Source organism: Delphinus delphis, chromosome 11, assembly GCF_949987515.2.
Source record: "Delphinus delphis chromosome 11, mDelDel1.2, whole genome shotgun sequence".
Taxonomy (NCBI): Eukaryota; Metazoa; Chordata; class Mammalia; order Artiodactyla; family Delphinidae; genus Delphinus; species Delphinus delphis.
Genome location: NC_082693.1, coordinates 22,410,452 through 22,436,352, shown reverse-complemented (window position 1 = coordinate 22,436,352; position 25,901 = coordinate 22,410,452). Strand labels below are relative to the sequence as shown.

Genomic DNA, 25,901 nt, shown 5'->3' with positions numbered 1-25,901 from the left:
ATGCGTGTTAGCCAACTGTTTGAAATGTTTGTTTTTTTAAGATTTCCAAAAAGGTAGCAGTTCAAAAATAATGTAAAAATGAGTATTTGAATGAAAATGAGTTCTCCTCAAACTTTTTATTGGTTTTTAAATGTGTGCTCAGAAACTTCCAGGTGAGGACAAAATTCTATGTTACACTAGTCTCAAAAGGTTCTCTTACTCCAAAATGCTGTTACGTGTACCTTTGTTTATTAGCCTGAAATGTGTTATAAAATTATTTTTGTGCTTAGGCATATCAGAGCACTAGTATCTAAACATATCTTGGAAGCTCATATTTATCATACAAGTTTCTCTGCTCACCCACTTCTGCTTGTTGACCCCAATAATTAATTCAAGGCTAGATTTAGATGGATTTGCTACCTTTCCTTGCCACTTTCCCAGATTCTCCTCATGAGAACTAACCTTGCTTCCTCTAGTATTCCAGTAATAATTCAGATCTCTATTTTAGGATTCATCACATCCTACCTTATATTAGATAATCATGTTTGTGTCTGTATCTCCCAATACACTGAAAGCTTCTATGGTAGAGTAATAAACTTATTCATTCATATTATTAATAATAACTAAGCCAGTGCAAGTGTTAATAAATATCTGTTTGAATCAAAGTGTCTCCTTTTTGTTAATAAATATCTGTTTGAATCAAAGTGTCTCCTTTTTGGGAAAAATCAAAATCACAAACATTAATATGTATTAGTTAGAATTAATAACAAGTAACTGAACTGTCATTTCATGGAAGGCAAGAATCAGCACTTAGATGAAGACTTCAACTGACATAATTGAAAAAGGATGATTTACAGCTATCTTAAGAAATGTTTAACTTTGCTAATTAATAAAACAGCTGTGATGAGTGGTAAAATCTAATGTGTTTCAGAAAACATTTGCTTCTGACATAGCTGCTACCACAAGAGACTAGCTAGCGTCAGTACCTTATTCTTAAGCACTAGTTCGCCAGAGCATTCTCTTTAGATCTTAAAAAAATCTAAGCTGTTAAACATAAGGGCCTTTTGGAATGTCTCAAGATTATACTTATCTTACCAATAATTTTAAGTCAGTTCATATTTGTACCTTAAAAAAACCTCTTAAATTATATATTTAAAATTAAACTTTTTATAATGATCTCATTAACAATAGATACAGTTTATAGTCAAAAGATTGCCATTTAACTATCCAAGGTTTCTTTTTGGATAGGAGATGAATAACATAATTAGATAATATTAAAGCCACATTTATTTTTACTGTTTTACTATTTGACACAAGAGCTGTCGATTACTAACTTCCTTAATACGTAGAGTTGAATTTACATATTAAAGCAATTCACTAGGTATTTAATTTTAATAGAATTAATAATTTTAAAATACCTACAAGCACCAAGATGGAAGAAATATAACATTTTAAGGAATCTAAAAAGTGTTTCAATAATCGAGAAAGATAAAAATGTTATATGAATATTTCTTAAATAACATTAGTTATAACTAATAGTTAGTTCACCATTATCCAATACAGATAATGGCCTAGTAGTCACAATCTATTCTAATATTTTTATTTCACACCAGCAGTTAAAAATCAGTTTAAAATAAAACATAAACGGAAAAGGACTATTCTACCTGTTTTCAAAACAGGTGCTAGTAAACACAGGGATCAGAATGAGTACGATGAACAGCAGGAAAAACACTAATTTCTATTAGTTCAGCTCTGTCTCTAGAAATGATATTAAGTGATATGTGATGGAGGAGGGGGTTGGGGAGGCAATGTATTTTATATATACATAAATCTATACATATATTTGACATATATATGTCTTCTCCCCCCACCATGGCACTACCATTAATAATCAGGAGTATCTATAGTCTGGATGAATTAACCTCATTCAGAAAATAGTCTTAAGAAAAACAAATCTACCTTTAGCTGTTTTCAGATTTTTAAAAAAGTTTTAAGCATTTAATTTTCATTTTTGCAAGAGATATCAATACACAAATTAAAAGAAGTATTTCTTACAAGCAGATAACCTTATAAAAATAATTTTGAATTGAACAGACTTACCTTTATTTCCCAAATAAAGTTTATTTTTTAATATATATTAAAGCTACTAGGGAAGAATGGGAGTTAGAAGAGTAAATCAAACAGAAAATGACACATAACATGAAAAAAATAAGAAGAAAATGTCAAAAAGAGAAGTATTCAATATCATGTAAGTAAGATTCCTATGATTTTTTTAAAAAATCTGAAGACAAGTTAACCAATTGTCCTCCTTTTCTATTTCAAATTATATTTACAGAAAGGATTACCTTGGTGTGCTGCTCTTTTAACTTCATTATTATCCCTGGATCATCTTTTTTGCTAGCCATTAGCAATCTAAACATTTGCTCTCGATACTTGCTCATTATAAGTTCCAAGGCAGACTGATGTTCTTCCAGGGATGTACGTAATTCTATCAAAAACAACAGTATATTTTATTCAAACTTGAGTTCAGGGTGTACAAAGTATTCTCTTCCACATTAATCAAAAAAGCAATTTATAAAGGGGGTATTTTAAAAAGAAAATATGAGGTACAAAAATCTAGCCACATAGAAATAAAGGATACCGGGGCTTCCCTGGTGGCACAGTGGTTCAGAGTCCACCTGCCAATGCAGGGGACACGGGTTCGTGCCCCGGTCCAGGAAGATTCCACATGCCACGGAGCGGCTGGGCCCATGAGCCATGGCTGCTGAGCCTGTGCGTCCAGAGCCTGTGCTCCAAAACGGGAGAGGCCACAACAGTGAGAGGCCCGCGTACAGCAAAAAAAAAAAAAAAGAAAGAAAGAAAGAAATGATACCAAATGGAGTCCTTTATTAGTTCTCAAAATGACCATTTTAAACTCAGTTTTTGAGAAATCATTTTAACAAATATTTACTGAACAGGGATTAAGTATCAGATCATGCTCTATATTAGGAATACCAAAAGGCCATAAAGCTCAGAGTCTAGTGGAGAAAACAAAACATAAATAATTAAAATACAATGTGGTAAGTGTAGAGTGGAGCTCTATCCAAATACATACAGAAAGTCTGTGAGGAAAAATTGGTGAAAGCTTCACAGAAGTATGGTATTGAGATCAACTTGCATTCCTTGAAATGAAAAATAAACGACAGGGCATTCTAAGCAGGGAGGCATGAAACTGGATGGTGTGTTTGGGAAATCGTTCAGGGTGACAAGAGCAAAGGTTTCACGGAGAAGAGAAGTATGGGAAGAATACAAAAAAGAAGGCTTGGAGTCGACTTTGAAGGACGATGGATAAGAAAATAGTACACAGTGAAGGTTCTCAAGCAAAAGAATAACATAATCAGATATATTTTTGAAAAATCAATCTGATGCCTGTGTTGAAGATGGACTGGAGGGAAAACACACTGAAATCAGGGAGACCAATGAGGACAGTTCAGGCAAGAGACTATGAACACCTAAGTTGTGGGCCAAAGTGGTGGGACTGCCGAGAATGAAACTGAGTTATTTCATAGGTAATGACAATGGTGCAAGCTGGATACTGAGGGTGAGAGTCTAAGATCCAAGTAAGGTAGACATTCATATGTAGGAAAGGATAAAGAGCAATAAATATCCTCTCTATCTGGGGAGCTACCTTGATCACACGCCTCTTAATCACCACATCAGAGCCTTTTGCCCTCAGCTGTCTGTGGTTCTGGTTCTGCATGGGCTCCAACTAACTTCACATGGGAGCAATCTGACTTCAGGCTTCTGCCTGGCTTCCAGCTAGCACCGTGCACCTCTGTCTTCCACGCTTGAGTCACATAGCACAAATGAAATTGCCTTTCATAGCTAAGCTAAAATAGTTTTATTACTTAGTACTGAGAGTACTGGCTGATACAAGGGAGGAGATGTAGAGTGTCAGGTCCATTAAAAATATGCTATCTTAATCCTCATCCAAATCTGAGAAGAGGATATTATCCATTCCATCATCTGGATGGAGAAACTGAGACTCTGCAAAGGATAAAATATTTCTCCAATTTAATAAAATTCAACTGTAAAAAGAGTGATGTGTGACCCAGCAGAAACAAAAAATAGATGTGTGATAGCAGCAAGAATGGAGAAGAAGTGAAGATGGAGTGAGTCAGGAAATGTGTAGGTATGGCTGCTAGTCCGTGGGTGCCTCAACATTCCTTGTTGTTTCCTTCCACATTCCTGAAATAGTGCCTTCACTGCCTTTTCCTCAAAGTCCCAGCTAAGCATGCTGTTTCCTAGTGGAACCCTAAGTAATACAGCAGCCGTGTGGTTGACAGGGTCTTGGAGCTTGGTCCTGGTGTCAGGTGGGAGAGCTGAGTTCAGCTGGGAGAGCTGAGTTCAGGACACTGGACCACCGGAGACCTCCCAGCCGCACGTAATATCAATTGGCGAGAGCTCTCCCAGAGATCTCCAATCTCAACGCTAAGACCCAGCTCCACCCAACAGCCAGCAAGCTCCAGTGCTGCACGCCCCATGCCAAACAACTAGCAAGACAGGAACACAACCCCACCCATTAGGAGAGAGGCTGCCTAAAATCATACTAAGTTCACAGACATCCCAAAACACACCACCGGATGTGGCCCTGCCCACCAGAAAGATAAGATCCAGCCCCACCCACCAGAACACAGGAACCAGTCCCCTCCACCAGGAAGCCTACACAACCACTGAACCAACCTCACCCACAGGGGGAAGACACCAGAAACAACAGGAACTATGAACCTGCAGCCTGCGAAAAGGAGACCCCAAAGTTAAACAAAATGAGAAGACAGAGAAATATGCAGCAGAAGAAGGAGCAAGGTAAAAACCCACCAGACCTAACAAATGAAGAGGAAATAGGCAGTCTACCTGAAAAAGAATTCAGAGTTTTGATAGCAAACATGATCCAAAATCTTGGAAACAGAATGGAGAAAATACAAGAAACGTTTAACACGGACTAGAAGAACTAAAGAGCAAACAAACAATGATGAACAACACAATAAATGAAATTAAAAATTCTCTAGAAGGAATCAATAGCAGAATAACTGAGACAGAACGGATAAGTGACCTGGAAAATAAAATAGTGGAAATAACTACTGCAGAGCAGAATAAAGAAAAAAGAATGAAAAGAATTGAGGACAATCTCAGAGACCTCTGGGACAACATTAAACACACCAACATTCAAATTATAGGGGTCCCAGAAGAAAAAGAGAAAAAGAAAGGGTCTGAGAAAAGATTTGAAGAGACTATAGCTGAAAACTTTCCTAACATAGGAAAGGAAATAGTCAATCAAGACCAGGAAGTGCAGAGAGTCCCATACAGGATAAAGCCAAGAAGAAACACGCCAAGACACATATCAATCAAACTATCAAAAAATAAATACAAAGAAAAAATATTAAAAGCAACAAGGGAAAGGCAACAAATAACATACAAGGGAATCCCCATAAGGTTAACAGCTGATCCTTCAGCAGAAACTCTGCAAGCCAGAAGGGAGTGGTAGGACATATTTAAACTGATGAAAGGGAAAAACCTACAACCAAGATTACTCTACCCAGTAAGGATCTCATTCAGATTCAAGGAATTGAACTTAAAACCTTTACAGACAAGCAAAAGCTAAGAGAATTCAGCACTACCAAACCAGCTTTACAACAAATGCTAAAGGAACTTCTCTAGGCAGGAAACACAAGAGAAGGAAAAGACCTCCAATAACAAACCCAAAACATTTAAGAAAATGGGAATAGGAACATACATATCGATAATTACCTTAAGTGTAAATGGATTAAATGCTGCAACCAAAAGACATACACTGGCTGAATGTATACAAAAACAAGACCCATATATATGCTGTCTACAAAAGACCCACTTCAGACCTAGGGACAGATACAGACTGAAAGTGAGGGGATGGAAAAAGATATTCCATGCAAATGGAAATCAAAAGAAAGCTGGAGTAGCAATTCTCGTATCAGAAAAAATAGACTTTAAAATAAGGACTATTACAAGAGACAAAAAGGACACCACATAATGATCAAGGGATCAATCCAAGAAGAAGATGTAACAACTGTAAATATTTATGCACCCAACATAGGAGCACCTCAATACATCAGGCAAATGCTAACAGCCATAAAAGGGGAAATCTACAGTAACACAATAATAGTAGGGGACTTTAACACCCCACTTTCACCAAAGGACAGATCATCCAAAATGAAAATAAATAAGGAAACACAAGCTTTAAATGATACATTAAACAAGATGGACTTAATTGATATTTATAGGACATTCCATCCAAAAACAACAGAATACATGTTCTTCTCAAGTGTTCATGGAACATTCTCCTAGACCATATCTAGGGTCACAAATGAAGCCTTGGTAAATTTAAGAAAATTGAAGTCATATCAAGTATCTTTTCTGACCATAACACTATGAGACTACATATTGATTACAGGAAAAAAACTGTAAAAAATACAAACACATGGGGGCCAAACAATACACTATAAATGACCAAGAGATCCCTAAAGAAATCAAAGAGGAAATTAAAAATTACCTAGAAACAAATGACAATGAAAATATGATGACCAAAAACCTATGGGATGCAGCAAAACCAGTTTTAAGAGGGAAGTTTGCAGCAATACAATCCTACCTCAAGAAACAAGAAAAATCTCAAATAAACAACCTAACCTTACAACAAAAGCAATTAGAGAATGAAGAACAAGAAAACCCCCAAAAGTTAGCAGAAGGAAAGAAATCATACGGATCATATCAGAAATAAATGAAAAAGAAATGAAGGAAACAATAGCGAGATCAATACAACTAAAAGCTGGTTCGTAAAGAAGATAAATAAAATTGATAAACCATTAGCCAGACTCATCAAGAAAAAAAGGGAGAGGACTCAAATCAACAAAATTAGAAATGAAAACGGAGAAGTAAAAACTGACACTGCAGAAATACAAAGGATCATGAGAGGATACTACGAGCAACTCTATGCCAATAAAATGGACAACCTGGAGGAAATGGACAAATTCTTAAAAAAGCACAACCTTCCGAGACTGAACCAGGAAGAAATAGAAAATATAAACAGATAGATCACAAGCACTGAAATTGAAACTCTGATTAAAAATCTTCCAACAAACAAAAGCCCAGGACCAGATGGCTTCACAGGCGAATTCTATCCAATATTTAGAGAAGAGCTAACACCTATCCTTCTCAAACTCTTCCAAAATATAGCAGAGGGAGGAACACTCCTAAACTCATTCTACGAGGCCAGCATCACCCTGATACCAAAACCAGACAAAGATGTCACAAAAAAAGAAAACTATAGGCCAACATCACTGATGAACATAGATGCAAAAGTCCTCAACAAATACTAGCAAACAGAATCCAACAGCATATTAAAAAGGATCATACACCATGATCAAGTGGGGTTTATCCCAGGAATGTAAGGATTCTTCAGTATACTCAAATCAGTGTGATATACCATATTAACAAATTGAAGGAGAAAAACCATATGATGATCTCAACAGATGCAGAAAAAGCTTTTGGCAAAATTCAACACCCATTTATGAAAAAAATTCTCCAGAAAGTAGGCATAGAGGGAACTTACCTCAACATAATAAAGGCCATAACCCCACAGCCAACATCGTCCTCAATGGTGAAAAACTGAAACCATTTCCACTAAGATCAGGAACAAGACAAGGTTGCTCACTCTCACCACTATTATTCAACATAGTTTTGCAAGTTTTAGCCACAGCAATCAGACAAGAAAAAGGAATCCAAATCAGAAAAGAAGTAAAACTGTCATGGTTTGCAGATGACATGATATTATACAGAGAGAATCCTAAAGATGCTACCAGAAAACTACTAGAGCTAATCAATGAATGTGATAAAGTAGCAGGATACAAAATTAATGCACAGAAATCTCTTACATTCCTATACACTAATGATGAAAAATCTGAAACAGAAATTAAGGAAACACTCCCATTCACCACTGCAACAAAAAGAATAAAATACCTAGGACTAAACCTACCTAAGGAGACAAAAGACCTGTATGCAGAAAACAACAAGACACTGATGAAAGAAATTAAAGACGATGCAAACAGATGGAAAGATATACCATGTTCCTGTATTGGAAGAATCAACATTGTGATAATGACCATACTACTCAAAGCTATCTACAGATTCAAAGCAATCCCTACCAAACTACCAAAGGCATTTTTCACAGAACGAGAACAAAAAATTTCACAATTTGTATGGAAACACAAAAGACCCCAAATAGCCATAGCAATCTTGAGAAAGAAAAATGGAATTGGAGGAATCAGGCTCCCAGACTTCAGACTATACTACAAAGCTACAGTAATGAAGACAGTATGGTACTGGTACAAAAACAGAAATATAGATAAATGGAACAGGATAGAAAGCCAAGAGGTAAACCCACGCACATATGGTCACCTTATCTTTGATAAAGGAAGCAAGAATATACAATGGAGAAAAGACAGTCTCTTTAATAAGTGGTGCTGGGATAACTGGACAGCTACATGTAAAAGAATGAAATTAAAACACTCCCTAACACCATATACAAAAATAAACTCAAAATGGATTAAAGACCTAAATTTAAGGCCAGACACTATAAAACTCTTAGAGTAAAACATAGGCTGAACACTCTATGACATAAATCACAGCAAGATCCTTTTTGACCTACCTCCTAGAGAAATGGAAATAAAAATAAACAAATGGGACCTAATGAAACTTCAAAGCTTTTGCACAGCAAAGGAAACCATAAACAAGACCAAAAGACAACCCTCAGAATGGGAGAAAATATTTGCAAATGAAGCAACTGACAAAGGATTAATCTCCAAAATGTACAAGCAGTTCACGCAGCTCAATATTAAAAAAATAAACAACCCAATCCAAAAATGGGCAGAAGACCTAAATAGGCATTTCTCCAAACAAGATATACAGATTGCCAACAAACACATGAAAGGATGCTATCACCTCACACCAGTCAGAATGGCCATCATCAAAAAATCTACAAACAATAAATGCTGGAGAGGGTTTGGAGAAAAGGAATCCTCTTGCACTGTTGGTGGGAATGTAAATTGATACAGCCACTATGGAGAACAATATGGAGGTTCCTTAAAAAACTAAAAATAGAACTACCATATGACCCAGCAATCCCACTACTAGGCACATACCCAGAGAAAACCATAATTCAAAAAGACACATGCACCCCAGTGTTCATTGCAGCACTGTTTACAATAGCCAGACAATGGAAGCAGCCTAGATGTCCATCAAGAGAGGAATGGATAAAGAAGATGTGGCACATGTATATAATGCAATATTACTCAGCCATAAAAAGAAATGATACTGAGCTATTTGTAGTGAGGTGGATGGACCTAGAGTCTGTCATACAGAGTGAAGTAAGCCAGAAAGAGAAAAACAAATACCGTATCCTAGCAGATATGTATGGAATCTAAAAAAAAAAAAAAAAATGGTTCCAACTAACCTAGGGGCAGGACAGGAATAAAGACGCAGACGTAGAGGATGGACTTGAGGACATGGGGAGGGGGAAGGGTAAACTGGGATGAAGTGAGAGAGTGGCAATGACATATATACACTACCAAATGCAAAATAGATAGCTAGTAGGAAGCAGCTGCATAGCAGAGGGAGATGAGCCCGGTGCTTTGTGACCACCTAGAGGGGTGTGATAGGGAGGGTGGGAATGAGATGCAAGAGGGAGGGGATATGGGGTTATACGTATATGTATAGCTGATTCACTGTTATACAGCAGAAACTAACACAACATTGCAAAGCAATTTTACTCCAATGAAGATGTTTAAAAAAAAAAGAGCAATAACTACGATTTAGGCATAATGGACTAGAAATTGTCACAAAGTAACTTTAACTGGCTATTTTCCCATTTAATTTAATTTATTTATTTATTGACCATGCCGCACAGCTTGTGGAATCTTAGTTCCCCAAGCAGGTACTGAACCCGGGCCCATGGCAGTGAAAGTGCAGAGACATAACTGCTGGACCACCAGGAAATTCCCTTTTTTCCCATTTTAAAAAATAGTAATTGGTCCCAAGTTGATAGTACAGTTGCAGATTAAAGTTCTCTTTTGATTTGGTATACACAGTGATAATATAGCTTGCCTTTGTTCTCTTGTTGCAATTCTCTGATTTGTCTGTTTTCTTGCTGGATACCCATAACTAATGTGGACCGTGGCCGATGTCTTGCAACTTCATTAAGTTCTTGAATTTCTTCTTGATACTAATGAAAAGATTTTTATTAAAATGAAAGAGAAAATATTTGAAAATATGTATCTGATACACACACACACACACACACACACACACACACACACACACACATATGTATATTTGATAAAGAACCCTTACAACTCAACTCAATACAACTCAATAAAAGGAAAAATAACTCAATTTAAAAATGGGCAAACAAGTAAGTTCTGAGAATGTAATGTACATCATGGTGTCTAGAGTTAACAATATTGTATTATATACTTGCAAGTTGCCAAGAGAACACATCTTAAATGTATACACACACACACACACACACACACGAACGGTAATTATGTGAGGGGATGGAGGTATTAACTAACCTCATTGTGGTAGGTAATCTTTTCACAAAATATACATATATCAATATATATTGTACACCTTAAAGTTACACAATGTTGTATGTCAAGTATATCTCAGTAAAGCTGGAAAAAAATGGGTAAAGGATTTGAAGAGACATTTCTCTAAAGAAAATACACAAATGGCCAATAAACACATGAAAGATGCTTAACATCATTAGTCATTCAGGAAATACAATTCAGTGTAACAAGGAGATACCACTTCACAACGACTAGGATGAGCTTAATCAAAAAGCAAGTAATAACAAGTGTTGGAGAGGATGTGGAGAAATCACTCTCATATACTGTTCATGGGAATGTAAAATGATGTGCCTGCTCTGGAAAACAGTCAGGCAGATGCTCTAAAAGTTAAATATAGATTTTTAAGACCCATCCATTCTAATTGAACTAGGTATATACCCAAGAAAATTGAAAACATATGTCCACATAGAAACTTACAAACAAGTATTCATAGCAGTATTATACATAATAGCCAAAAAATAGAAACAATCCAAATGTCCATCAACCAATGAACAGATAAACACAATGTGCTGTATCCTTACAATGAATATTATTTAGCAATAAAAAGGAATCAAGTACTGATACATGCTACAACATCGATGAAACCTGAAAACATTACGTTAAAAAAAGTCACAAAAAGCCACATATTGTATGATTCCATTCATATGAAATGTCTAAAATAGGCAAATCCATGGAGACAGACAGATTTGTAGTTTCCAGCGGCCAGGGAAAGGGAGACCTAGGGAGTAGCTACTAAGGGATATGGGCTTTTGGGGTAATGAAGTGTTCTCAAACTAGATAGTAATTATGGTTGCACAGCATGTGAATATACTAAAATCCAATGACCTGCACTCTTCAAAAGGGTAAACTTTATGGTATGGTTCTTAACTCTGGTTGTCAACCCCCCTTTTTTACAACTCAATACCAGATATATATGTTCACTGGAATGCATGAATCAAGGTAGACAGGGACGTATGTAATGTGCTTAGGGCAACAGAGTTGCAAAACAAAATAAGTAAACTTCCTTCACTATTTTCAGCAGCTTTGTTAAAAGCAGTAACCCTGGGTTGCTTCCTTTTACAAAAGGGGTGATGCATTTCTAGAGAGTAAGCTATGAATATATATTTTCCTCCAGTGATTTCCATCATAATATCAGAGATTTTATAACTCTCTTAGAGTTGCAACTCTTTATCAAAAGAGGGCTTAAAATAGTAGCTCACTGTAAAGTTCTTATATACAACAGTAAGGATAACAAGAAGTGAAGTCCTTTTTATTTCTTCTTTAACTGGCAGCATTAAATGAAAAATAAGGTAGCAAGTACAAATGCAGTAACTGCAAAAGGTGGAAACCAGATATGGCTTTGCATCATTTTCAAAAACTATTTTATTGTTAAATAGTGTCACTTAAATACTCCTATAAAGAAAAATATTTCTACATTATAAAAATAGGAGACAGAGCAAAATATGTGTCAATTATATAGTGAAAGATATTATCTGGTCTTTGTCAAATGTATCTAGACCTAAAAAATTCATGTATTTTCCAAACTCAAATGTGCCTCACTGTCAGAAAAGTAATCAAGTCTATATGTTTTAGAATATCTACATATATACATGCCAGCTGAACTTGACAAAATTACATTTCAATCTAAAGTAAACTGAAACACACAAGTCAAGCTACTTTTAAATTTTAGAGAACATTAAAAAATAATAAAATACTAATTAAGCAGAAGTTTACAATTCAAGCAACACATAAATATCAATGACTGCTTTTTAAAAATGGAATCAGCAAGGAAAAACATCAAACCTGCTTCATAGCTTCTACTCGCTTGTTGAGAGCTGTGGTTTGCTCAATCAGAGATTCTGCTGCATCGTCGTGATCTCTCAGTCTTTCAACAAGGGCTTTAGCATCAGCAAGTGCCTTCTCAATTGTGCAACTCATTTCTAAAGGAATATGTATAATTAAAAATGAAAATCAAGATTCAAAACAAAGCTGGCATAGCATCTTATTTTAGTTTCACGTTAACACAGATATGCTTAAGTTACATTTGTTACTGGATTGCTCACTGTCTCGGAAGAAAAAACATCTAAGAACATCTGTGGTTTTGATTCTGTTAAGGTAGAACAAACTCAAAAGTGAATTTATAATATTCAAAAAATACAATGCGTGTAAATATATATAATTATATAATTACATATATATATACACACACACACACATATGTGTGTGTGTGCGATCATACATGTATGATTTGCAGACATAATCAGAATGTATTTAAAACACCCTGAATTTATAGTGGGGAAAAAAAGTACACATCCAATGGATATATTTTATGTTATACAGAAATTGTGCTCTTCATAAGGGCAAACCCTATCAAGTCATTTGTCATTTATGAAAAAGGTCACTTTAATAGTCTTTATTCTGCAGTCAATGACTGTCAGGTCTCTGACCATAGACCCTTCCTAGCCTCTGCTTGGTCAGGTGACCTGAGACACCATTCACAAATGCACACTACTGACCAGCCAAAGTGGCCTCTATGTGTCATGCTATGCTCAAGTGTCAACCTCCTTCTGGAGGAACTTTGGCTTCTTATACAAAATTGCATTATAATCCTAACTCTTGCACTTTCCTTAGTGAATGGCAAAGAAAGTTTTAACTTAGAACAACACTGGCCATTGTGGGAAACTTCTGAGGTGTTAAAATCAATAATTAATATGCATAAAAGGAGCTCAAAAAATTAGGAGGCAAAACATGAAGCAGCCAACAGTTATTGTAGTTTCTTCAACTGGCAAGCTGAGACCTCAAAACAAAATTTTAGTCTTAAAATAATGTCTCTCAAAAACTTTAACCTTCTAAAACTTATCATTCTTGAATTTTTCTCTTTCTACTAAGTGTCACCTTACTTTCTATATAAGCTACCCTTTCTTCAAGATTTTCTCAAAAAATAAAATTATACTGTAAAATTACTAGGCCAGAAGCCAGGTCTATAGATATTAAATTAAAACTCAGGTATAGAACCAAGTTAAGGGCTATAATGAAGGATTTTCATCAAGTTTAGGAAGACAGAAATTTGCTACAGAATGTAGGACAGTTAGATGCTACTGTACTGGACTATAGTTCAGTTAATTATTAGCCCCTCAGACAGAGAAAAATGCAGTAAGTACAAAAGCGATTTAAATAACCCAACTGTGTAACATTTTAAAAGAAGGAAAGAGAACACATCAGGCCATTTTAGCAGGCTTTCATTTAAGGTTATATAGCAAAGATTCAAAATTGTAAACTAAATAAAGATGAAAAAACGTTCAAACAGTATTCTTGGTTGTACCCAACAGCTGAAGCAAAGGGTATACTGCCCTGTTATTATAAACAGGTTTAAAGCTGAATAAAAAGATTTAATCAAAATAAATTAAAATGTAAAACTGCCAATCTAGAAAATATTCATGACTAGACATTTCCAGAGAGCTTTAAGAATTAAGCTGGAAACTAATACAATTTCTGTCTCTCTAGATAAAACAACCAAAAGATTTGTCCTCTAATATCTAGGAGATTTAGATAAGTGTACTTCAAAATACAAGCAAAAGGGCAATTAAAGGAACCAATGGCTTGTACTGGCTAAAACACAAAAGGACAGCCATTCAAAATCTATCTAAGATGCTCCAAGGGAGATATTAGTCTCCAATAATGCCTTGCCCTTCCTCTAAACTTCCAAGGGGAATAATCTAAAAATATAGATAGGGGCTTCCCTGGTGGCGCAGTGGTTGAGAGTCCGCCTGCCGATGCAGGGGACACGGGTTCGTGCCCCGGTCCGGGAAGATCCCACATGCCGCGGAGCGGCTGGGCCCGTGAGCCATGGCCGCTGAGCCTGCGCGTCCAGAGCCTGTGCTCCGCAACGGGAGAGGCCACAACAGTGAGAGGCCCGCATACCGCAAAAAAAAATAATAAAAAAATAAAATTATAGATAGGTAATAGTATGGCTTTCCTATTTATGTGGGAGTTACTATATCTCCATATCTCCTATCAATCCCACTACTATAGAACAGCAGATTCTTCAGAGAAAAATTTTAAAGTTATTTGTGGGAAAAAAAAATTAAAAAGAAAAAAATATTTGTCTTATAGTAAAAATAACTGGTTGTAATAGATGGTGAAAGAAATAAAAAAAACAAAGTCTAGAGAAAGTTATAAAAGATCTTAGAGAAGTAAAGTTTATCTTGATTTAATAGAACAAGTATGAGGAACCTCTGACAGTCCTAGGTTCCAACCTAGGATATTGTTAAATGATACTGTTGGGACTACTATGAGAAGAATACCTCTTTATGCTTTGTAACAACATGACATCTACAAACAATAGATAGGATGCGTTTCCAAATAAAATGCACTAAAGTTCCTATATATGATCAGATGATAGGTGATCTAGACATGAGAATACCTATACTGTGTGTAATTCAATAAGTTGCCCTCTCCCCAAAAGCCATGCTCCCAGAATTCTCTGGGTGAAGGAATCTACAGAGCCCTGAAACTAGATGGAATCTTTCCAGATAATCATAAATCTTTCTTTTTGAAATACGAAAGAGTTGGGACTTCCCTGGTGGTCCAGTGGTTAAGACTCCATGCTCCCAACGCAGGGGGCCCAGGTTCAATCCCTGGTCAGGGAACTAGATCCCGCAATGCCACAACTAAAGATCCCGCATGCTGCAACAAAGACCCTGTGTGCTGCAACAAAGACCCTGCATAGCCAAATAAATAATAAATAAATAAATATTTAAAAAAAAAAGGAATATGAAAAAGTTAAGCTGTGTTCTGGGGGTATCAACTTGACAACATGGCACCAAAGACCCACTGCCTATTAAATCCTAAGCTTTGATTCAGTAGCTAAGGCTCACCCTCCTTGCCTCAATCACAGGCCTCAACTAAATTAGTCAAAGCACCTTCAGAGTTTATACTAGGTCTTTATACCTAATGTTCCCATATGTAGTAAATCCCAACTGCTAAATGAAAGCACCCTAAATCATCTACTAGTGGAATAATTATGAAATGTTGTTACTTTCTCCGCTTCATATTACCATCTTCTGGTACAAAACTCTTACTCCAACAATCATGCCTACTGGAAGAAAATCTCGTGACTGTGTTCCCAAAATTCACGGAGTGTCCAAGCCCAAAGCAAAGACTTTGAACTCTCTAGCACCAAATCCCGACTTTACTGTTTGTTAATGGGTTTTACATCAAACATGAAAAGTGACGTGCATCAGGCTTGATACATAACAGGCACTTCAGTCATGCTGATAAAATTCAATTTCTTACCAGAAGCCAAACTGATCAAATGACTTAACTGTGGCCTTCTAAGATAGAGCAACTCGTTAAAATGAAAGAGTAAATACATACACTAGTAGCTGAGTTGTTTTTGGAATAATTCACTTTTTTAAATGCTGCAAGGAAGTTCCTCCGATATCCTTTAAAAAACAACAAATACATTAACTACTTGATGGCTTGATGCTACCTAAAATAATAAGGTAGAGATGCACAGTAAAAAAAAAAAAAGATTCTAAAGCTAGTATCGTATATTACAGATACTATCGAACTACTTTAAAGTACATAGTTATAAAAACATTACTTTTACTAAAAGTCCTATGCAAGGGTTTCATGTAAAACAATAAAATCATAAGAAATCCATGGAGAAGTCAAAGATTCCATCACAGACACACAAAATCTGGCCTTCCAAATTCCAGAAAGAAACATGGGATGATCAGGTTATAAAACCCATGAGTATAAGAGCTGACATAATCAGGATGGCTACCTGATAGTACCAGACAAAACCCTGAATGAACACTAACTCATTGCAGTAGAAAAAGATTAGCCACAATATTAAACACTGATGGGAAAATTGCTTGGATGGCAGAGGATATGGTCCAGTACACACCTTATTTGTAAATAAATGTATCCGGAAAAACTGTAAAGGTGAAGCGAGGACTAAAACCATTCCTAAAGGACGTTTTGAACATCTCCAAGTGGATTTTATGGGGTTGCCTCTCTCTATGGTTTAGGACTACATAACATTCCTAAATATATGAGCAATGTATTAATAATAGCATATTTATTTTTGTTACGTATAGATTTTAAAAGTCCCCTACTGAAAAGCCATAATACTCACAATGGTTAATATACTATTATATTTTGTGTCCTTCCAAGAATATTCTACCTTGTCAATCAGGTAAAATAGAAACATTTAACTGGATCAGTTATTCATGAATTTAAATTATGCAACACTTTGCCTCTTTCTCAGAAATCTTTCTGCTTGTATCATTCTCAGTCCTCAGCAAGCCCAAAACAGGATAAATCCAAGAAGGTCCAAGCTCAGACACATCATAATCAAATTTCTGAAAATGAAAGACAAAGAAAAATCCTGAAAGCAGCCAGAGAAAAATAACATATTACTTACAGACAACCAACATTTTGAATGACTATAGATTTTTCATCAGAAATCAGGAAGGCTGGGGCTTCCCTCGTGGCGCAGTGGTTGAGAATCTGCCTGCTAATGCAGGGGACATGGGTTCGAGCCCTGGTCTGGGAGGATCCCACATGCCGCGGAGCAACTAGGCCCGTGAGCCACAACTACCAAGCCTGCGCGTCTGGAGCCTGTGCTCCGCAACAAAAGAGGCCGCGATAGTGAGAGGCCCGCGCACCGTGATGAAGAGTGGCCCCCACTTGCCACAACTAGAGAAAGCCCTCGCACAGAAATGAAGACCCAACACAGCAAAAATAAATTAATTAATTAATAAACTCCTACCCCCAACATCTAAAAAAAAAAAAAAGAAATCAGGAAGGCCAGTTAAAAGTGCTGAGGAATGGAATGCTCAACCCATAATTCTATATCCAGTGAAAATACCCTGCATATATGAAGGTAAAATAAAAATCATTCTCAGATGAAGAAGAAGAGAATTCACTTCTAGTAGATTTGTTCTAAAGGAAATTCTTCAGAGGGAAGCAAAATGATAGCAGAAGGAAACTTAGAGTATCAGGAATAAAGGAAGAGCAAGAGAAATCATAAATATCTTGAAAAAGAGAATAGACTATTCTCTTTTTGAGTGCTTTAAAATGTCTGATATTTGAAAACAAAAGCTATAACTTTTGTGATGGAATTTTCAATTTATGTAGATGTAATATATAACTATAACATAAACGGGGAGGGTAAATGGACCTATACTATAATGTTTCAACATCTCACTTGAAATGATAAAATGTCAATTGTAAACAAACATATATGTTGTAATACTAGAGAAATCCCTAAAAAAAGCAGTATGGAGATAAGACTTAAAATCATAACAGATGAATTAAAATGAATAAAAAGTTTTAATAACCCAAAAGAAGGAAAAAAGGGGAAAGGAAGGAACAAAACACTGAGGGTACAAACAGAAAACAAATAAGATGGTGGATCTAAATACAAATATATTAATAACTACACTAAATATAAATGTTCTAAACACATTAGAACACGCAGTCTGATAATCTAACTCTTTAATTAGGATTTAAAACAGGACCTAATTATATGTTGTCTACACGAAACTCACTTTAAATATGATATAGGTAAGTTAAAAGTAAAAGGATGGAAAGAGACACACTATATAAACACCAATCAAAAGAAAGCCAGTGTACTAATAATAAGTACATGAAAAGGTGCTCAACATGATTAGCCATCAGGGAACTGCAAATCAAAATAACAAGATTCTACTTCATATCTACTAGGCTGGCTATATAATAAAGAAGATAGTTAAGTGTTGGCTAGGATGTAGAGAATTTGGAGCTTTCATGGACTGCTGGTTGGAATGTAAAATGGTGCAGCCACTTTGGAAACCAGTCTGGCAGTTCCTCAAAAGGTTAAACACATGATCTAGCAATTCTCCTCCTAGGTACACACCAAGAAAATGAAAACATGTCCTTGCAGAAAATTTGTACATGAATGTTCATAGCAACACTATTCATAATAGCTCCAAAGTAGAAATAGCCCAAATGTCCAACAACTGAAAAATGAATAAATAAAATGTGATACAGTGAATATTTTTTGACCCCCAAAAAAGAGGAATGATGTACTGACATAAGCTACAAAATGGATGAAACTTGAAAAATTATGCTAAGTGAAAGAAGCTGGTCACAAAGCACATATTTTGATTCCATTTACATGAAATGTCCACAAGATGCACATTCATATAGGCAGAAAGTAGATTAGTGATTTGTCTAGGGTCAAAGGCAGAGGGGGAAGATAAGGGGAATGGGTAGTGACTTAATGGGCATAGCTTTTTGGAGTGAAGAAAATATTCTAAAATCGATTGTGGTGCTGGTTGCACAACTCTGTGAATATACAAAAAAACCATCAAATTGTACACATTAAATGATGGAATATTATGGTATGTGAAATTGTATCTCAAAAAAGGTATTATATTTAAAAAAGAGAGCTGGTGGCTATATTAATACTAGATGAGGGACTTCCCTGGTGGCGCAATGGTTAAGAATCCACCTGCCAACGCAGGGGACACAGGTTCAAGCCCTGGTCCGGGAAGATCCCACATGCTGCAGAGCAACTAAGCCCATGCGCCACAACTACTGAGCCTGGGCTCTAGAGCCCACGAGCCACAACTACTGAGCCTGCATGCCACAACTACTGAAGCCCGCACACCTAGCGCCCGTGCTACACAAGAGAAGTCCACACACCGCAACTAAAAGTAGCCCCCGCTCACTGCAGCTAGAGAAAACCCACGCACAGCAACAAAGACCCAACGCAGCCAAAAATAAAAAAATAAATTTATTTTAAAAAATATACTACATGAATTAGACTTCAGAGAAAAGAAAATTACCAGGGATAAAAGAGGGGCAATACATAGTTGATAAAAGGGCCAACTCACCAAGAACACATAAGAATCCTAAATGTATATGTACCTAACTAGGGAGCTTCAAAATCAAATAAAAACTGAAAAAAATAAATAGACATACCCTCACTTACTGCTGAAATCTTCAACACTTCTTTCTCAGTAATTGATGGAACTAGTACAGAGAAAATCAGCAACGATATAGAAGAAATGAACAAACTCCGTCAACTAAGTAGACTGAATTGATATTTATAAAACACTATAACCAACAACAGCAGAATACACATTATTTTTAAGTACACATGGGACATTCACTAGGATAGAGTATATCCTGGATCAAAAAACAAACCTTAACAAATTTAAAAGAACTGCAGTCATACAAATTATGTTCTCTGAACATAATGGAATTAAACTAAAATAAATAACGAAGAGACAACAAGAAAATCTCTAAATGTTTGGAAATTAAACAACACACATAAGTAATCCATGAGACAAAAAGAAAGTTTTTTTGGAAATTAGAAAATATTTTGATCTAAGTACAAGATATCAAAATTTTGGCATGCATGTAAAGCAGGAAATTCATACACTAAATGCTTATATAAGAAAACTAGAAAGATATTAAATCAACTATCTAAGCCTCAACCTCATGAAATAAGGAAAAGAAAAGCAAAATAAACACACAGTAAACAGAAAGAAGGAAATAATACAAGAGGAGAAATTAATGAAATTGAAAACAGGAAAACAACAGAAAAAAAAACAATGAAACCAAAAACTAGTTCTTTGAAAAAGCAAAAAAAGTTGATAAACCTCTAGCGTAACTCACCAAGAAAAAAAAGAGAGAAGACATAAATTACCAATGTCAGGAATGAAAGAAGGGATATCACTGCAGACTCCTAATTCATTAATAGGATAAGTGAATACAATAATAAATTTCATACACATGAATTGGATGAAATGGACAAATTCTTCAAAAACCACAAACTACATAAAGTCATACAAGATGCAACTATTAGTAATAATTATTATAGCTATAACTATTAAATACCTGTAACTATTCTATAGTCCTACAACTATTAAAAACATTCGTAGTTAAAAATCTTCTGCCAAAAATCTCTAGACTCAAGTGGTTTCAATGGCAAATTCAACCAAATAGTCAAAATAATTTTGAAAACAAAATTGGAGAAATCACACTTCTAAATTTTAAGACTTACTATAAAGCTATAGCAGTTAAGATGGCATGGTATTGGCAGAGCCAGTCAGATAAAACAGAACAGAGTCCAGAAATAAGCCCACAGAAACACGACCAACTGATTTTTGAAGAAGGTGTAAAGGCAAGTCAAAGGAGAAAGGATAGCCTTTTCAGCAAATGGTGCTGGGAGACTGGACATCTGCATGCCAACATGTTAAGTAATTCTTACAATTTTCACAAAAATTAACTCCAAATGGACCATAGCTCTAAATGTAAAACGAAAAATGGTAACGCTTCTAGAAGAAAAAACAAGAGAAAATCTTTGTGACCTGGGGTTAAGCAAACACTTTTTAGACATGATACCAAAAGCTTGATTCAAAAAAGGAAAATTCAATAAACTGGACGTCATCAAAATTAGAAACTTTTGCTCTGGGAAACACTGTTAAGACAGTCTGAAAAGACAAGCTATAGACTAGGAGAAGATACAAATCACATATCTGACACAGGACTTGTATTCAGAATACATAAAAACCTCTCAAAACTAACAATAAGGTAATAATCTAATTTTTAAAAATGAGCAAAAGACTTTAACACTTAACCAAAAAAATATATGGATGGCAAAAAAGGCACATGAAAACATATTCAACATCATTAGCCATTAAAGAAAAGCAATTAAATCCATGATGAGCTCCACTACACCCCTATTAAAATGGATAAAATAGAAAGTACTGACATACCAAGTGCTGGCACGGAACTCTCACACAGTGCTGGTGAGAATGCAAAATAACATGGTTATTTTGGAAAATGGTTTAGCAGTTTCTGAAAAGTTAAATGTATTCTACCATATGACCCAGGAATACCAATTCTGGGTATTTACTGTAGAGAAATGAGTGGATAAACAAACTGCAGTACATACCATCCACACAATGAGATACTACTCAGCAATAATACTGAATAAAGCACTGATAAGGCAACAACATAGGTGAATCTCAAAAATATTATGCTGACTGAGTGAAAGAAGACAATCTCAAAGGTTACATACTGCTTCCATTTACCTGGCACTGCCCAAAGGACAAAACCACAGCGGTAGATAAGAGGGTACAAAAGAGATCAGTGGTTGTCAGGAGCTGGAAGTGGGAGTGGGCACGGGGGTGGGGGAGAAGGGTGTGGCACAAGAGAGTATTCTGAAATAATGGATAGTTCTGTATCCTGATTGCGGTGGAATCTGTACACATGTTAAAATGAATAGAACTATATTGCAAAAAAGGGCATAATACATTAATTTTAAAACTTAAAAAAAAAGATCTGTCCCCAAGGTTTTGCCTTTGTCTTTAATTCATCTGCTGTTTATTTGCATGCGTGGTATAAGGAAGATATCTAATTATATTTTCCTTTTCTCATGTGGACAACTAGTTGCGCCAGTTCCCATTTATTGGATAGTACGTTCTTCCCCCACTGAATTGTAATGCCACACCTGTTGTATGTTTTTTCAATAAATGTATGGGTATGTTTCTGAGCTCTCTATACTACCTTTGTATCTATTATCTATCTTTACATCAATATGCTGCCTCAACTGTTACAGTTGTAAAATAATGCTTGCTATCTGATATGGCAAGTCATCTTTTCCTTCTTCAAAAGTGTGTTAGCCTTTTCTCCAACCTAATTCAATCTAAATGGACTTCTACAGCACTCCAGAGTAAAATCAAACTGCTAGGTAATAATTTTAATTAATTCCAACTGTTGGTAGCTTTCTGAGCCTGAGTAATACAACCTTACACTGAATCTTGCTCATTGGGATAACTGTTATTTCCATTTTACCAATGAGGAAACAGACTCAGGATTTCAAAGGTAAGGAGCTGACTGACAGCACCATGTAGCAAGGAAGGAGCCAAGCTAGTACCAGAAATAGCACTTCTGACCCCCAGTCTAGTGGATATTCATGAGCCATGATGGCTCTCCAGGGCCCTGTTTGCTTTTACCTATATAAAGACTATCCTGGTCTCCTGGGTGGAAAAACAAAGCAAATTCCTTGCCCTACTCGACCGATGAGACTTCCAAAGTATTATATAAATTGCATTTCAAACCAGCAATAGAAAATAAATGGAAGTGTAAATGAAGATGAAAAAATAACAAATATTTAATATTTTTCTGCATAACCAATAAAAGCCTAGTACCTATTTTAACCAGCCATCACAGTTAATTATAAGACTGTTAAAAACAAGAAAACAGGCCCCCAAATGCCATGTCACTTATGCTAAGCCCCACATCACCAAACCAAGATTTAACTTACAGTTTTGGCCTCTTCCAGAAATAGAACCCTAAATCTGTCGATCAGGAATCACTGTGAGGTAATTTGTCTGACAGACCCCTGCCGTCCCCTAAAGGAAAGTGACCTTGTCCCAACCAATCTGCTTTTTGTTAGTATAACTTCCTTGTCCCTTCTCCTATAAAAGTCTTTCATTTTGTACAGCTCCTTGGAACTCCTTTCTGCTAGATGGGATGCAGCCTGATTCATGAGTCGCTGAACAAAGCCAATAAGATTTTTAAAGTTTACTCAGTTGAATTTTGTTTTTTAAGGAGACCAATTAGACTTTCTGAAACTAGAATTAACATCCACTTTAAAAAACATTCTCTACATTGCATAATGAAATACCACTATCAAAATGAACTATATTTGTAATTTCTTTTGTAACTATAAAAACATACCTGTTCAGGGAAAGGAATTATAAATAGCAGGTAATTAAAAGCATACCTTTATTAGCATTTCAGAAAAACAGTGACACAAAGTTTCTGTGAATCTGCATGTTCATTTCCTGTATGTAAAACCACAGAAAAGTTTAAAATATTTTATAATATGCCTTTACTTTGCCACCTTTTTTGAAAACCATTGTGCTTTTCCCCCTGCACTGTTTGGCTGGCAACTGGAGTGGGAGGAAGATTGTTTTCCACATTCTCTAACAAGTTTTAAATTTAAAAGACTCCAGTTAAAAAAAAAAAAGATATTCTCAATTTTATCTATTTTTAGAGAGCATGTCTTAACTAGTCACACTTAACTAGTGTACTTACTTACATTATCTTCTATAGGTAGGTTCATATTACAGGTAAAATTTTTTAAAGCAGTTCCCCGCCCTCCACATTAGCCACATTCTCACCCACTTTACCGCCCAAAGACATTCGCAGTCAGACTCCTGGCAGAGGGTTCAGAACATTGTGCTGCTGATAAAAGAGAAACCACCACCCACCCAAGACAGAAACTGCCAGCTGTTAGTTTTAGATTTTGGTTAAGAAAAATTTAAAGAAATTCAAACCACTCTTCTTTCCCCTTTATCCACAAATCCATTACCCTATACCTGGAACTACACAGAAATACTGTGACCGCTGACATACCACAGATGTGTCTATCAATGTCAACAATCTAGTTTAAAAATTTTATTGTTCAGGCAGGTGCCTCTAAAGTTAATTAGTAGATAATACTAACTGACACATATGGAAATATAAAAAGTCCTAGTTATGGCTCTCTTAGAAACTTATAAAGAGATCAAGAAAGAAAACATGTAAATTATAAATTACATATTTTTAAAAAGCATCTTATACAGACATAGCACTGTATCTGAAAGCACAAAAAATTTTCACTGTCCTTGAAAATGATGGAATGAACACGTTTGGAGTTTTATGAAGGTGCTTTATGAAGAAAATGAATTTTTAAAGTTATAAGAAACAACCTGAAAGTAAGGACACAGGAGAATTTCTTTTTTTAATTATACATTACCTTGGAATTGTGGCTAAATATAAGTTGCATACACCTGTATGTTCAAACAGGTATGACAATTCAAGAAGGATCTAACTTAATCTAAACCAGTTATTTCTAACCTATGGGCAAGGAATCATTGGAAGGGCTGCATGGATGTACATATACCAAGCATGGTCTGTAGTCTAAATACTTCTCTCACATAAATAGCCCACTATTTTTAATAGAGACTAGTAATAATAAAATACAAAAGCATTTAAAAGCATAATAGTCTTTTTGCCACTATGCACAATCTCAACTAACAGATACTAAAAGTACAATTACTTGTGTATTGGTGGTACAGGGTTCCTCATATTCAAAACAGGTCAGGGTTCTTTGAGCTAATATACAAGGTTCCTCTGGCTCTAAAATTCTACACTTTTAAGGATGCTAAGGATTCCTACTCCTATGGTGAATCTTCAGAACTATAACTAACCTGCTATGTGCCAAGCATTGGTCTAACTTTTGTGACAAAGATGAATAAGACGTGATCCCAGGCTCAAGTTCAAATTAGCGCAAGAGACAGATAGTGGAACAAATAATGTTATACAACCTAAGGAATACTGCAGAAGTACCGTCTCAAGTGCTTTGGGAACACCGTGGTACTATCAATATCATCTGTGGGAGCCTGAGAAGACAATGGTCTATGAATTGGATCTTGAAAGTTGGTTTAAAAAAAATAAGGAAGAGTAAGCATTCAAGACAGATGGTACAACACATACAAAGGCACAGAATTGTGAAAGTGCTTCCATGTTTGGAGAAACATCCAGCAGTCTGGCATGACTGGGTATTGAAGTATTTGGAGGAGAGGCAAAATAAGACAGAAAAGGTAGAATGGAATGTATTGGAACAGACAGTATAAGGTCCTAAGTGATATGCTTAACAATTAGGACTTAATTCTGTCAGCAATACGGTTATTCAAAAAGCTTAAAGAAAGTATTGCTATGAACAGATTTGTATTTCAGAATGGTAACTCTAGGGAAGGATGATGGTGGAGAAATCATCTGGTGAAAGAAAAAGAAATAGCATCGTGCAGTGTAAGTGGAAATACACAGTCAAGGATGAGCCTTAGGTTCCTAGTTTGGACAGCAGGATGGACACCGGTACCATTATCTGAGATAGGATACATAAAAAAGGCAGGAAGAAAACCAAGAAAAGAGTAGGATTCTTCAGAGGGCAGTTTCCAGACAGTATGGTTATCCGTGAAGAGTACCAGGAAAAGAGTAATATTTCTTGGAGGGCAGTTTCAAGAAAGAGGGAATGGTTCTCCATGTCATATGCAAAGAGGTAAATTGAAAACTGAAAAGAACCCCTTTTGCATCCCTGCCGACCACCCCCCAACCCCGCCCCACAAACGGTGAGCTCCCAGGTGGGTTAGGCAGGAAACAGAGAGGGAAGGTGTGTCCACAGGGTTAGGGCCA

At 35.9% G+C, this 25,901-nt stretch overlaps 1 protein-coding gene across 9 annotated transcripts in view; it reads right to left on the bottom strand.

Annotated features, from left to right (window-relative positions):
- The window catches only part of FGFR1OP2 (FGFR1 oncogene partner 2), a 32,870-nt gene that overhangs the window by 6,553 nt on the left and 416 nt on the right, over nt 1–25,901 (bottom strand). For 4 of the 9 annotated variants that reach the window (XR_009521172.1, XM_060024477.1, XM_060024484.1 and 1 more), the window contains exons 2-4: nt 12,456–12,592; nt 10,150–10,267; nt 2,325–2,467 (exon numbers count right to left, since the gene is read on the bottom strand). Coding sequence is in view for 8 of the 9 variants with exons in the window: in XM_060024477.1 (XP_059880460.1) it covers nt 2,325–2,467; nt 10,150–10,267; nt 12,456–12,590 (396 nt within the window). In the remaining variant the exon portion in view is untranslated. Of the gene's footprint in view, nt 1–2,324; nt 2,468–10,149; nt 10,268–12,455; nt 12,593–16,028; nt 16,729–16,794; nt 17,021–23,445; nt 23,695–25,901 lie in introns of those variants that run through there. The other 5 variants (XM_060024479.1, XM_060024478.1, XM_060024481.1 and 2 more) reach the window with 5 other exon arrangements.